At 34.4% G+C, this 16,160-nt stretch overlaps 2 protein-coding genes and 1 pseudogene across 2 annotated transcripts; all 3 read left to right on the top strand.

Moving 5' to 3' along the window:
- The first annotated feature begins 4,946 nt into the window (after positions 1–4,946).
- On the top strand, positions 4,947–6,822 carry LOC148930025 (F-box protein At5g03100-like). Its single transcript, XM_089066880.1, has 2 exons — positions 4,947–5,846; positions 6,187–6,822. The coding sequence occupies exons 1-2, from the start codon at positions 4,947–4,949 to the stop codon at positions 6,634–6,636; spliced, it is 1,350 nt and encodes a 449-aa protein (XP_088923006.1). The 3' UTR covers positions 6,637–6,822.
- Positions 6,823–9,531: 2,709 nt separating this feature from the next.
- LOC148930024 (putative F-box/FBD/LRR-repeat protein At1g78760) lies at positions 9,532–12,505 on the top strand (annotated as a pseudogene).
- Positions 12,506–13,263: 758 nt separating this feature from the next.
- Positions 13,264–15,557, top strand: LOC125213025 (putative F-box/FBD/LRR-repeat protein At1g78760). The gene is made up of 3 exons (XM_048113369.2): positions 13,264–13,341; positions 13,691–14,643; positions 14,895–15,557. Exons 2-3 carry the CDS (start codon positions 13,717–13,719, stop codon positions 15,369–15,371), a joined length of 1,404 nt encoding a protein of 467 aa, XP_047969326.1. The 5' UTR covers positions 13,264–13,341; positions 13,691–13,716; the 3' UTR covers positions 15,372–15,557.
- The last annotated feature ends 603 nt before the right edge of the window (positions 15,558–16,160 follow it).

Below are 16,160 nucleotides of genomic sequence, written 5' to 3'. Positions count from 1 at the left end.
CATACTGAACAATCATCCACAAATAAGGGCATAATATGATTATTTAGTGCATAAACTGATCTACTATTATGAGTGGCAGGAGATATTACTCAAAGTAAAATAAACATATTATGGGATAATATGTTGTTTTCGTGCAGGTACTGATGTACAAAAAAAAGATACTCATGGAAGCAATAGGAAGCATCTACATATAAATACTAATGAGGTGAGGAGTAACTCAGTAATTAAACTGAACTAAACATAGAGAAAATGACATGAGAGAAAGATGAGGAATGAAAAACTAAACATTCATCCACAAATGTTGTGCACAAATTTGAAAAGAAACTGAAATACCTAATTCGACTAACTGAAATCAGTTACTTGTTGATGAACTTATGGATTGATATTGCTGAGTGATTGTGAAAGAGATGGGAAAGAGTATTTATAGAGTAATAAATGGTGAGCATGCTACCTAAGAGCAACTCCAAGGGGAGAAGGTAAATGAAAAGGGTATATCATGTTTATACCTTCTCAAAAAGTGCAATATACCTTTTTAAAAATCAATCAACTCCAAGGATAAAAGGTATACAAAAAGGTATATCATTTAAAAAAATAAAATAATATACAAAAGCATTAAAAAAACATAAAGTGTAATACCTTCTCAAATACCTTTTTCCTAGGACACCCTTGGAGAATGATTTTTAATGAAAAGAAGGTAAATATGGTGGTTATATGATTTTACCTCTCCATCAATAGAGAGGTAAATATACCTCTTCAAAATGAGAAAATGTATAATGCCTTCTCAAATACCTCTCCCCTTGGAGAATGATTTTAATGAAGAAAAGGTAAATATGATAGTTATATTAGTTTACCTCTCCATTTACCTCTCCCTTTGGAGATGCTCTAATAAAAAAAAGAAACAGCAGAACCAAAAAGAACATAATAATGAAGGGACCTTCCAGCTTTCTATTAGAAATGTGCTTAAACAGAAGAAATGTGCTGGAAGAAAAGAAATGTTACCTACAAATCAGTAGTCTTACTTAACTTTAGTAACAAATTCAATAACTCTCCATAATAATCATTCTTTACTTAAATTATTACTATGTATTATGTTCAACTGAATTAATGGATTTATTATGTATTTACAATTTAATTTTCATTTTCAAGTATAAAAGTATTAATAAAAAGTTTAAATGCCAGCTTTGGAAACAAGGAAGATTCATTGGTTGCTGCTAGTGTTGTAACAGGTAATAATCCTATTTCCAAGCATAAATAGGGTATATAGAGTTCTGGATTTCAAAATTTCTTTTAAAATATAAATCGTTGCCTTATATAACAGATTTGAATATAAGTTTAAATGCCAGCATTGGAAACATGGAAGATTCTTTTTTCTGGCAGATTTTATGTCTATTTAAATTTTTCTTTGTTTGTGCAGTTTTATATGTCAATTTAAATATAAGTTGCGTGCAAATTCTGAATTTAACCATTGTGCAAATCAAATTCAATTTCAGGTTTTGGCTTTATTAAAGAGGCAAATAGCAGTGGAAAAAATTCAAGAATTTTTCTACTTCATGATTTATGATTTGTAATTTGTTGATTCTTGCAAATGTAGGTAAGTAGATATAATACGAATGTGATGTCTAATATGTAATAGATCAGATATTATGCTAAAACAGTCCTGCAACCCAAAAGTAGTCCTGCAACTCAAAAATGATTTTTTAAACCCCAAATGAAGTTAAAACAAACCTCACGCGCCCTATACATGTAAATCCAAAAATCTTCAAAAAGAGACATTGACCTAAGCTTCTAAAAAATTAAACATAAGATTCCACATTAAATGTTAATGTTTCCCGCCAAAATAGCTCAGAGTGGCATTTCTGTGAATATCATCACAACTGCCACTTTAAATATTGATAGATTACTATAGGGGCCACTGCAGATGTGATTAACCAAATATTGTCTGATACTCCTCAAGTGTTAATATTAACCAAATATTAACCAAATAAGAGTCTTAATTTTTTTTATGATACATATTTTAAGAAATGTTAAAAAAATAGATAGGAAAAAGTTAGTGGTATATAGGTCCCCACTTGTATATATTACCTCCGTACATAAAAAATAGAAAATTTGTAAATGACACGAGTTTTATGCGCAATTGGTAAAGTAATAGAAGAGAAAATGTGGGTAAAATAAGAATAGAGTAAATATTTACATTTATGAAATTGGAGAGTGATCAATTGCTAACTCATCATTTAATTGTTAACTACAACTAATTTAAGGACATAGGATTTTAGAAAACGTGTGGTCTACGATTTGCCACGTGTAATTTTCATTTTTATTAATTAAATCGAAAAAGATAAAAAAAAACTCCAAATTAGGGTTTTGGATGAAAATGTCAATATAGTGTTCCGAAAATATCAATACAATGCTTTGAGAATATCAACACAATGCTTTAAGAATGTTAACCCATTGCTTATATTGACATTCTACATGTATTATATTGACATATTTTATATACTATGTTGACATTTTTCAAATTTTGACGTCGGAACATATGCATGTATGATATCGTTGGAATCCTTATGAAATTATCTTTAATTTGATATATGTTATATGAATTTATAGTTCTGGGATTTCTTTTAAAAGTTAGTTATAACTAAACATGTAGTTAATTGACATTAATACCCCTATTGATATTTTTGGAATTAATTCTATGGCCTTATTGATGTTTTTCGTTGATCGTATTGGCATTTAGAGATTGATGATCTAAACCCTTAATTTGAATATTTAATGGTTATTATTTAGTTGTAGTTAACAATTAAGTTATGAGTTAGCAATATAACATTCCCCTATGAAATGAGACTATTTTTTATGAAAATCAGAAAATAGAAAATGAGACTATTTTTCATGAACGGAGAAAGTTAATGATAAATAGACCTTATATTGAATACTATTATACTCCCCCCCGTTTCCTAAAGATATGATTTATTATTTCAAATTTATAAAGTAAAAAGTAAATCAACCACTTTAGTTAAAATGAAAAATTATAAACATTAATATTGAAAGCCCTAGATATTTGTTTGGCCCGCACTATTACTATAGGAAATGGGGCAAAATGAAATCTCGATGATGAGGTGGTTTTTAGAATTGGGCGTGCTTGTCAAACTCAGAATTGGAGCAAGATTACTTTTTTGCCCCTTTCATTTTCATTTCACCTCTTTCTCACTCCTCCCTCCCTCATCCTCTCGCTCCGCACAAAGATTCATTCTGCCTCACTATTGTGGCTGGAGGACGTCGATGGCCTGGTAATAGTGGATATGGGAGCTGCCGGAGGAGGCGATGTGGAAGCGGAGAACCTCGAGGAGGCGGAGGGCGCCGGTGATGACGACGTCTGCGGTGTAGTTTGGATCCGAAGGAGACGGCGACGCGGGACTGGGCGGCGAGGTTGTAGACTTCTTGGGGAGGACGTTTTTGAGCCAGCGGCGGAGGGAGGAGGCATCGGTGAGGTCGCCACTCCACATTCTCCTGATTTTGATTCCGATTCAGATCTAACCACAGTGGGAGAGAGTAATGCAATTGAGTCGGGCCTAGTGATCTAGAATCCATTTACAGTCAAATTTGTTGAGAAATTAGCAATCTGGAGGTGAGAGGCTGGAAGCAATATGCTTGAGTGATGAATTCCCCACTGCACTCAACTCCACATAACTAAATTTGTGCTCAAAATGTCAAGTATCACGATTCTGTCCAATAACAGCGGCAGCGAAGAGAGAAAAGCAAAGGGCACAGGCACGGTGAAGGAGAGGCTCGCGTTGGGGGAGAGGGTTTCGAAGCAGAAACTGGGGGTTTCTTGAGGAGGTCGGCCATGAGGAGGAGGTGGCGGGGACGGCGTGGTAGTGGAGGAGGTGGCGCATGGTGGAGATCGGAGGGAGAGGGTTTTTTCAGTCCACACACATAAATTTGGAGAAATAAGTTGCAGAAGAAAATTTCAATTAAGGCATACTGAACAGATAAATCAAGAATTGATGGGCCCCACACACTCAATTAGCACCCAGTTTCAATTCTGCCCAAAGTAAAAATTGAAAAGTGAACAATATGAAATTGAGAGTCTATGAAATTAAAAATAATTTTAAATTTAAATGTTTATGTGGTAATGTAGTTGGAATTAAAGGCTTATTTATTTATTTTTAATCCAAGCCATCAATTAAATTATCTTACTTATTTCCCTTCAACAAAAATAAATATTTTATTATAAACCATGAGAACTATTCAAAAGAGGAGGTAATTAAAAAAATAAAAGTTATAATATGAAAGATTATTCTGTAACGGAAAAAGTATCTGAAAAGATATTATACCACCTTTTTTTTTATAAAAAAAAATAGAAAATACTTCTATGTCCTTATCTTTTCTCACTACAAGGTAAATCTGTAAATATGGTAAATAAAAATAATCATGAAATTTATTATTTTTAAAAAGGTAAATAAAAAAAATCTTCGAGTATTTGATAGTGTACGGCAATTTACCTTTTTCTTGAATACATGCTGTAGTGGTAGTGTGTGTATACATATATACGGTGCAGCAAAGCGAGGGAAGGAAGCTTTGTGAAATAATCCTCGATGATTTGATAGTGTAACTAAATTTTAAGTTGAACTTTTTATGTAGCATTGCTTAGTAATTTTTCTGCTGAATTAACTTTTAGAAGCTTTGATTTTTTCGATTGCTAAATGAAATATTCGAGGAGGATTTGACAGTATGTGGTATTGATTCGATTAAGTTTACGCATATTGTGAGCTTGATTATGAGTTTTGGAGGTTTTGATTTTTGTCGATTTTGGTAGCATGTGTTATTCATGATTTGAATGTATATCGGTAAATTTCGAGTTTAATTATGTTTTGGTGGTTTAATTAATGGCATCGAGATTTGATAGAATGTGTTATTGCTTCCAAATAATTTTCAGCTTGATTAAACCGATGGAAAAGCTAAAGAGATGTAATCATGGGGACCTTCTAAGAGATTTGCCCGATTGTTTAATATTTGACATATTTTGGAGGTTGCCAATGACAGATGTGGTTAGGACTTCTCTTCTATCCAAACGCTGGAGGAACTTTTGGACCACTTCCCCCTTTCTCAATTTCGATAATGTTGCTATGTTGTTTGGTGATGATAGTAAGCTTCAGAATTTTGTTAATCGGGCTTTGTCATGCTGGAATGGGAATAGGGTATTGAAGTTCAGGTTTCATTCGCGTCATAAGCTTGCGAGTTCAATGTTTAGCGATGTTGATTTGTGGGTGAATTTTGCCGTAAGAAATGGAGTGGAAGAATTACATTTACATGTGTTGCGCGGCAAGGAAGTTTACCGCGTGCCACCGTGTCTCTACTCATGCTCATCCCTAAAAGTGTTAACACTCCTATCCTGTAACTTGGAGTTTTGTGGAAATGTGCAGTGGAATCAACTCAAGTGTTTAAAGATTATTAATATAGGGGCCACTGCGGATGTGATTAACCAAGTATTGTCTGGTACTCCTCAGTTGAAAACCTTTCACTTGAGTTATGTTGACAAAGGTGGAAACTTGAGTATCCAATCTACTACTTTGAAAGAGCTGTATATTCAAAAGTACATTTTAGCCCGTGAAGATTTACTTGTGGTTTCCGAGCTGAGAATCTGTACCCCAAATCTTGAAACACTAGAAATTCAAGGATTTCCATATAAGAAGTATTCACTGGCGGATGTCTCATCTTTGAAACGTGCAGTTCTTGGTTTGCCAACTTTTTGCCATGTTATGCTGACCAGGTTTTCGAACCCATTGAGTCAAATTCTTCCAAGCATTCAACACGCGGAAAATGTCACGTTATCAGATTGTTGCACCAAGGTTAGTTTCTTTGCGTTTCCTTTTATGACTTAAACATTTATATTAGATGAGCAGTGAGGAATAATTTGTGTGTGGAGATCAGAACAATTGCATGATAGAGATTTTAATGAATATCAAGATCACACTTGCTGGCCAAGGCCAACTTGTCTGGTGCCGGCAGTGTTTTTGTTAGGGCTTCTTTATGTTTGACCATTTTGGTTTTGCTCTATATAAGTCATTAGCATATGAGTAACTAATTGCAGAATGCAGCTAGGTTTTGAGTGAATTCCCAAAGCATCCCTTTGAACTTTGAAGTGCCTCTATTTTGTTGTGAATATAATCAAATGTATTGTTATATCAGGTGGTTGATGCTATGAAAATGAAATGTACGCGCTCATCTTTTCGGAATGTCAAATCCCTAGAACTTAGATGTAGTTTGGATGACTACAAACAAGTAGTAGGGATTCTTGAGATCTTCCCTCAGTTGGAGAGATTAGTCATTCAAAAGATGAAAAAAGACACCCTCAAAGATGACACCGAGTCGCTCAAGTTTGCGGCAATTCTCCCTCATGATCAGTCCTTTCTTCTTCGGTTGAGGACAATTGAGGTTACTTGGTCTGAGGGCTACGGCATATTCCCACTGATTGAGATTCTGTTAAAATACGCAAGCAAGCTAGAAAAGTTTGTTTTCCAAATAAAAGAAATCAAGTTACCTGCGCCATCAGATTCTTTGTTATTGGTGTCACAGAAACTACTCAGGATGCGAAGATCTTCGTCTAACTGCACGGTTGATCTCACCATTCTGTCATGAGAACCAATTGGTGTCCCTTTCTTGTGTTTGGCTTGCTGTCATGTATCAACTTTGGTCTCATTTTGGGGATTGCATATGCTTTATTCAACCCAATAGAGCAATGTCTCACTTCAGGTGTAAGGTGTTCTTTTAATATGCTAACTTCCTTACATTATGAAATTAACTATTGATGACACCTAGAACGTTATTTTTATCTTCCTTTAATTCCCTATGTCAATTTTATCCCAAACTTACAATGAAATTAGTGATGTTTCTTACATGTATAAAATGCTCGAGCCAAAAACATTGCGAGCAATACACATTATGAAATTGTGTGTCAACTTTATTCTTTAGAAAGTTATCTTACATTAGCTCCAAGACAGAGAAGAAGTCGCAAGCAATAACAAAAAGCACATGATAAAACATCCTCTAGTTAAACGAACTAAAAAGAATAAAAAACCAAAAAATGCAAAGCACACAAAACTAAGTGAAATCAAATGTATGATAGTATTAGTCCCTCCATCTCGAATGAGTCTCATTTTCCTTTATGGTATGTTGAAAAAAGTGGATGAAAAAAAATTAGCAGTATATAGGTCCCACTTATATATACTACATACGTCTAAAAAATAGACAAATTTGTAAGTGATACGAGTTTTATGCGTAATTGGTAAAATAATAGAAGAGAAAATGTGGGTTAAATAAGATGAGAGTAAAAAAGTTCCATTTATGAAATGAGATATTTTTTTATAGATATTAGAAAATAGAAAATGAGACTATTTTTCATGAACGAGGAAGTAAATGATAAGTAGACCTTATATTGAATAATATTATGCTCCCTAGCTCGTTTTCCTAAAGATATGATTTATTGTTTCAAATTTAATAAGTAAAAAGTAAATCAACAACATTAGTTAAAATGAAAAATTATAAACATTACTAATATTTAATTGTGCCATTCAATAAAATGAAAAACGGAAAAGACGAAAACAAATAGTCCCAAGAAAAAGTCATTAACAATTTTTGGATCGCGGTTAATGTGTATACGATCTAAATGTAGATGACAGCTGAATACTACGTTTTATGGAGTATCAAATTTACATTGAGAGTCTATGAAATTAAAAATAATTTTAAATTTAAATGTTTATGTGGTAATGTAGTTGGAATTAAAGGCATTTTTATTTATTTTTAATTCAAGCCATCAAAATCATAATTTTAAATTATCTAACTTTTTTACCTTCAATAAAAATAAATATTTTATTATAAACCATGAGAGCTATTCAAGAGAGGAGGTAATTAAAAAAATAAAAAATATAATATGAAAGACTTGTTCTCATGTAATGGAAAGAGTATCTGAAAAGATATTATACTACTATTTTTTTTTAATTTTAGAAAATACTACTTCTATATCCTTATCTTTTCTCAATACAAGGTAAATCCGTAAATATGGTAAATAAAAAATAATCTTGAAATTTATAATTTTTAAAAAGGTAAATAAAAAATAATCTTCGAGTATTTGATTAGGGGTGGGAAAATATACCGACATACCGAAATACCGGACTTACCATACCGAAAAAATACCGAAAATACCGATTTTTCGGTATACCGCAGTTTTCGGTACGGGATGATACCGTATCGAAAGTTTTCGGTACGATAACGGTATCAAATGTCCCATACCGCGGTATACCGTGGTATACCGAATCTTCGGTATATACGTTATATGTATAAACTTAAAATATTTAATATACATAATCTAATTAAATACTATATAAAAAACCTCAAACATTACTTTTAGGGCTAATCCCTCCGCCCCCACATCTCACGCAGATTCATTTGGTACATTTTGCCATTATTTTACTTTAGTTTCATTTGGCACATATTTGAACAATAACCTAAAACGTGTCTCATTTTATATTTAATATTAATATCATTAGTTAGGTTATGGTGGTTTCATCAAGTTTAAGTTTAATTGTTATTTTAAATATTTTGGGTATATGTTTGGTTGTTTTGTTTTTGGATTTGAATTGTTGAAGTTTTATTGTTTTGGATTTTTTTCAAATAGTTGAACACTTGGAAATGTTATTTTAAATATTTTGGTTATAAAATTATAATTAGATTTTTTTATAGCATGTATAACGGTATTACAGTATACCGTAAAAGTATGGTATACCATAATACGGTACGGTATACCGCATTAATGGTATGATAATGGTATTGAATATTATCATACCGAATTTTCGGTATACCGAAGTCCGGTATACCGAATTTTCGGTAAGGTATCGGTATAGAATTTTGTCATACCGCTACTTTCGGTACGGTATGCGGTATGACAATCTTTGTATGGTATACCGTACCGATCCACCCCTATATTTGATAGTGTACGGCAATTTACCTTTTTCTTGAATATGCTGTAATAGCAGTGTATATATCTATATAGGTGCAGCAAAGCGAGGGAAGGAAGCTTTGTGAAATCATCTTCGAGAGTGGAATATTTATGTGACATTGCTTGGTAACTTTTCTGCTGAATTAACTTTTAAGAGCTTTGATTTTTTTCGATCGCTAAATGAAATATTCGAGGAGGATTTGACATTTTGTGGTATTGATTCGAATAAGTTTACGTATATTTTGAGTTTGGAGGTTTTGATTTTGTCGATTGTGATAGCATGTGACATTGCTTGGAGTGTGGCGAGTTAAATTTTGTGCTGAATTAACTTTTACAAGTGTTAATTTAATACTATTCGAGGATTTGACAGTATGTGTTACTATTAATTCGAATATGTTTACATAAATTTTGAGTTTGATTATGTTTTGATTTTATCGAACGTGTTATTGATTTGAATAGGATTTTTTCGAGTTTGATTATGTTTTTGGCATCGAGGATTTGATAGTATGTGTTATTGCCTCTTCAGCTTGATTAAACCAATGGAAAAGCTAAAGAGATGTAATCATGGGGACCATCTAAGAGATTTGCCCGATTGTTTAATATTTGACATATTTTGGAGGTTGCCAATGACAGATGTGGTTAGGACTTCTCTTCTATCCAAACGCTGGAGGAACTTTTGGACCACTTCCCCCTTTCTCAATTTTGATAATCGTGCTATGTTGTTTGGTGATAATAGTAAGCTTCAGAATTTTGTTAATCAGGCTTTGTCATGCTGGAATGGAGATAGGGTTCTGAAGTTCAGGTTTCATTCGCATCATGAGACTGCGAGTTCAATGTTTAGCGATGTTGATTTGTGGGTGAATTTTGCCCAGAGAAATGGAGTTGAAAACTTATATTTGCATGTGTTGCGGAATTCTACACCAGTTAGGCATGGTTTAGAAGGTAAGGAAGTTTACCGTGTGCTACAGTGCCTCTACTCATGCTCATCCCTAAAAGAGTTATCTCTCCATTGTTGTAACTTGGAGATTTATGGGAATGTGCAGTGGAATAAACTTGAGAGTTTGAAGATTAGTTGTATAAGGGCCACTGATTAACCAAATATTGTCTGGCACTCCTCAGTTGAAACTCTTTAACTTGATATATTATGACAGAGGTGGAAACTTGAGTATCCAATCTACTAGTTTGAAGGAGCTATCTATTTACAACCTTTTCTGGGTGTTGAATATTTGTGTGGACTATTTGTGTTTTGGACCTGTATATTAATTGTGTTGGGCTTGCTCATTTAATTAATATGTGGCCCAATGCTGATAATAAGTCCAGTCCGGTTTTGCAGGCCTGTTACTTATTTGATGGCACAGATGCATGCCACGAAGCAGCTTGTTAAATTCTCTCAATTCTGTCCCACATCGACTTGGTGATGATCCAATCTAATCTATATAAGTGTGGATAACCCTCCCCCTTATGAGACCTTTTAAGGGGTGGGTGGCCCATTTCTAATATGGTATCAGAGCGGGCCCAAGTCGATGATGGATTTCTCTTTATTTCTTATCTACCTCACGAGTGGAAGACCGATGTCCTTTCCGGCCCACATCGATGATGGTTCTCTCTTATCTCTTGCATTGCCTACCCACGCGATGGAAGACCGATGTCCTTTCCGGCCCACACGTGAGGGGGCGTGTTAAATTCTCTCAATTCTGTCCCACATCGACTTGGTGATGATCCAATCTAATCTATATAAGTGTGGATAACCCTCCCCCTTATGAGGCCTTTTAAGGGGTGAGTGGCCCATTTTTAATACAGCTCCACAAGGATCGTGCTTCTGAGCCGTTGGATTAATGTGTGTGTTTGTTATGAGTCTACTGACTCTTCGGTTACACCATAATTCGAAACCAGAACTCTCTCTCTCTCTCTTGCGCCTTTGCTTTGCCTTCTCTCTAACCACTCTCTAGATTCCGGCCTTGTTCGCTGGCTATCTTCTCCAGTCTTTTGTTCTCACCGTTGATACTTGGTTCTAAACTTGTTCATCGGTTCAGATCTTGAGTGAAGTGAGACTCAGTGTATTCCTTCTCAGATCTAGGGTTTGGTCCAACTTCTGTGTTGGATTTGGTGGTAACTGGAGGTTTCTTCGAGGTTCTTGTGTTGCTGAGTAGTGATCCAAGAGTTTGGTGTTGATCCTTGTGTGAGGAGGCTACGTTGGTCGTGTACTCAGTGAAACTGAGGTTTCTGGTCCCGAGTTCTTTCGATGGTTTCTCTCTTTGTGACTTGTGGTAGAAGTGAGTGGGGAGGTTCTTGGCCTAGTGAAGTCACCGTTGTGACCTGAGCCATATTCCTACTGTTTCTTTCTTAGTTGCTAAGTTTCGTTCTGAATATTAGATCCTACGGGATCATTCTTGTGTTACTAACGATTCTACTTAAGTGTGCAGGATAATTGAAGAAGATGAAGACTCAAGTTCTATGTGATATTTGAACTTAGTCTAGGGTTCTTCAATTGTATCTTCTTGTACTAGTGTAGAGTGTAATCTTAGTATCACACTTGTATTGGCTTGTATCTCTGAGATTAGCCATCTCGGACTCAATCAATAAAAGAGGTCCCGGTAATTAGTGAATTCCGAGTGGTCTGATCCCTACACTGGGATAGTGAAGATTTTTCTGTGGCTTCGGAGCTGAGAATTGTACCCCGAATCTTGAAACATTAAAAATTAATGGACTTCCATACAAGAAGTATTTGCTGACCGGTGTCTCATCATTGACACGTGCAGTTCTTGGTTCGAAGCATTTAGACCATATGTCGAAGGTCGGGTTGCCAAACGCATTGAGTCAAATTCTTCCAAGCATTCAACATGTGGAATACGTTGAGTTATCAAACTGTTGCATCAAGGTTTGGTTTCTTTGCGTTATCTTTCATTACTTTTACAATTATTGTAGATGAACAGTGAGGAACAATTACATGATAGAGATTTTAACAAATATCAAAAGCACACTTGTTTCCTCTATCTTGTTATGAATATAATAAAACTTATTTGTGGTCATATCAGGAGCTTGGAGCTTTGAAAATGAAATGTGGCAACTCAGCTTTTCACAATGTCAAATCCTTAGAACTTACATGTTGTTTGTATGAGTGCAAACAAGTAGTAGGTATTCTAGAGATGTTCCCTCAGTTGGAGAGATTGGCCATTGATGAGATTGATGAAGACTGCCGTGAAGATGACACTGAGTCACTCAAGTTTGAGGAAAATCTCCCACATGATCAGTCCTTTCTTCTTCGGTTGAGGACAATTGAGGTTACTTGGTCTGATCAGGGCTACGACATATATATTCCCATTGATTGAGATTCTGTTAAAATATGCAAGCAAGCTAGAAAAGTTTGTTTTCTGGTTAACTGAAACTGAGTCATCTGCAACACCAGATTCTTTGTTTTTGGTGAAACAGAAGCTGCTGGGGATGTGGAGATCTTCGACTAATTGCACATTTAATCTCGCCAAGTTATACTCAACGCCTCAGCCAACTAACTGATAGTCTTGTTCTACGTGTAATTACTAGCTTTTGTCGTACATTTTCTTTCAAATATCGAAGCTCGGTTTCCTTTTCTTGCGTTCGACTTGATGTGCTGTGTCAATTATAGTTTCATTTCGCGGATTGTATTTTTGTACTTACTATATGCTTATTCAGTACATTTTTGGAGTAAACTGGTGTTGTTTTCGTATGTAGAACACTTCTTAATTTCCTTGTGTGACAAATGAAAACTAATGATTAGAGTTAGATTGTCATTTATCAAGCTTTAACCAGGTTACCAAAGGTTTTATGTTCACAAATTGTATACCATATCCATACCGAACAGAAAATTGAAAGTGCTAAAGTTCATCACATTTATAATCTTTCAACAAAAAAAATGCATGAAATCAAGAGAAAAATATTTGATCATTTGATTAGCAGCTATTATCATTCCAATGTCTGATTTAGCAAAATAATATACACAATCTTGATTTTATTGTAATTTGGTGAATATTTTTAGGTAGAATATATTTCATAAAATGTGAAAATGTATAAAAATATTATATATGGTTTTAGGATAAATTAATCTTTTTTTTTATTAAAAAAATACAAAAAGTACATAAAAAATGTGAAAAATTGCAATATTAAAGAACTTCTCATAATAATTTTTAAAATTACAAATATGTAAAAATGAAAGTTTAAAGAAAGTCGACTCACAAATTAAATACGTGTACTGGAGCTAGTATAAGTCTAATTTGGGAAATGGGTAATTCATAATTTGGGAATCTAAACTTTGATATAAGTAGGGTTTATCGGTTTGCAGCTAAGCGAGAAAGGAAGCTTTTTGGCATGTCTAGGTAAATTTTGAGATGATTTGTTTCAGAGCTTATTTATTTGATACTATAACGCGCCATTGCTTGGAGTATATTTAGGAGAAAGTTTGAGCTGAATTAACTTTTAAGAGGTTTACTAAATGAAATATTCGAATATTTGACGGTAATATGTTTAGGTAAATTTTGAGTTTGATTTTATGGCTGGGAGGTTTTGATTTTGTCGATTGTGATATTATTTGTTGTTGCTTTGAATATATTTATGTAAACGTTGAGTTTGATTATGTTTTGGTGGTTTTATGGCATGAAATATTCTTGGATTTGTGATAGAATGTGTTATTGCTTCGAGCTGATTTTCAACTCGATTATGTCTCAGGGTTTTGATATTTTGAATATTAAGAGATGGAAAACCTAAAGCGTTTACATCGCGACATACTACGAGAGTTACCGGATATGTTAATATTCGACATATTTTGGAGGTTGCCAATGACAGATGTGGTTAGGACATCTCTTCTATCCAAAGGCTGGAGGAACTTTTGGACCACTTCCCCCTTTCTCAATTTCGATAATCGTGCTATGTTGTTTGGTGATGATAGTAAGCTTCAGAATTTTGTTAATCGGGCTTTGTCATGCTGGAATGGGAATAGGGTATTGAAGTTCAGGTTTCATTCGCGTCATAAGCTTGCAAGTTCAATGTTTAGCGATGTTGATTTGTGGGTGAATTTTGCCGTAAGAAATGGAGTGGAAGAATTTCATTTACATGTGTGGTGCAATTCTGTAACAGGTTGGCGTGGTTTTGACGGTAAGGAAGTTTACCGTGTGCCACTGTGCCTCTACTCATGCTCATCCCTAAAAGAGTTATCACTCCAATCTTGTAACTTAGAGATTGATGGGAATGTGCAGTGGAATAAACTTGAGAGTTTAACGATTAAGGCTTTTAGGGTCACTGCAAATCTGATTAACCAAATATTGTCTGCTACTCCTCATTTGAAAGTCTTTGACTTGACTTACGTTGACAAAGGTGGAAACTTGAGTATCCAATCTACTAGTTTGAAGGAGCTGTCTATTTTCAAGTACTTTTTGGCCGCGGCTGATTTATTTGTGGTTTCGGAGCTGAGAATCTGTACCCCGAATCTTGAAACATTAGAAATTAGTGGATTTCCATATAAGAAGTATTTGCTGATGGATGTCTCATCTTTGACACGTGCATTTCTTGATTCAGTGCCATCAGACCATTTTTTTCAGTTTGGGTTGTCTAATGCATTGAGTCAAATTCTTCCAAGCATTCAACATGTGGAATACGTTGCATTATCAGACTGTTGCACCAAGGTATGGTTTCTTTGTGTTAAGTTTAGGACTTACATTTATTGTAGATGAACGGTGAGGAATAATTTGTATGTAGTGATGAGACCAATTACATGATAGAGAAAATTTCACCAAAATTCTTGTGATTTGTAAGTTAGTATTGTAATATCCATAAATCATAAGGAATTAGCGACATTCTTTTATTCCTACAGCTTCGCTTTGTAGTGCCTCTATCTTGTTATGAATATGATCAAACTTATTTGTTGTTATATCAGGAGATTGGAGCTATGAAAACGAAATGTGCGCACTCAGCTTTTCTGAATGTCAAATCCTTGAAACTTAGATGTTGTTTATATGACTACAAACAAGTAATAGGTGCTCTAGAGATGTTCCCTCAGTTGAATAGATTAGTCATTGAAGACGAGAAAGGAAACAGCCACCAAGATGACACTGAGTCACTCAAGTTTGAGGCAAATCTCCCCGAGTCTTTTCTTCTTCGGTTAAGGACAGTTGAGGTTACTTGGTCTGAGGGTTACGGCGTATTTCCATTGATTGAGATTCTGTTAAAATATGCGAGCAAGCTAGAAAAGATTGTTTTCCAATTAAATGAAATCAAGTCTCCTGCAACATCAGATTCCTTGTTTTATGTGTCAGAGAAACTGCTCAGGATGCGAAGATCTTCTTCGTCTAACTGCAAGATTGTTCTCACCAAGTTACGCCCTTCAAGTCATTGGAACAACTCAGGTAACTAAATGATAGTCTTGTTTGACAGGTAATTACTAGCTATTGTCGTACATTTCTTTCAAATATCAATGGCTTGTCCCGGGAGGGAAGCTAGGTTTCCCTCTCTCGTGTTCGACTTGCTGTGCTGTGTCAACTATGGTTTCGTTTTTGGATTGTATATTTGCTTATTCAGTGCAGTACAGAGCAATTTTACATTTTTGGAGTAAGCTAATACTGTTTTCATATGAACTAGCACACTTGTTTACTTTCTTATGTGACAAATGAAAACCAATGATTAAACTTAGAATGTCATTTATGTAGCTTTGATGTCTGATGCCAAGGTAATGTTCATAGATTTTATTACCAAATCCATACGGAACAGATTGAAAAAGCTGAAGTTCATAATATTATAATCTTTCAACAAATTAGTTACAGCATGTTAACAAGTTTTGCTAACTTCAAGATTCTCCATCTCAATTTCTATTGCACTGTGTATAGCATACATAGGAATACTCTTTGATGAGTCCGGACGTAAATTTAATTTAAACTGAACAAAATTTTATATTATATTATCACCATTGTATTTTTGAAAATAATACTCACATCTTTCGACAATTAGAGCCCTATTTTACCATTTCGATCCATCTGTTACAGGTGTATCATTTCACTTGAATTATGAACGCTAAGTAGACTTCATATTCTATTAACTTATTTCAATAAAGACTCAAATTCCAATAATTTTTCTAATGACATTTCTTCAAATACATGTATAAAAAAGTGGACTCATATTTTATAGTGAAAAAAAGTACATAAAAAAT

This window comes from Salvia hispanica, chromosome 3 (genome assembly GCF_029641045.1).
Source record: "Salvia hispanica isolate PSC_SH4W2 chromosome 3, Shi_PSC_v1, whole genome shotgun sequence".
NCBI classification, from domain to species: Eukaryota; Viridiplantae; Streptophyta; class Magnoliopsida; order Lamiales; family Lamiaceae; genus Salvia; species Salvia hispanica.
This window is presented reverse-complemented; position numbering and strand designations above follow the sequence as displayed.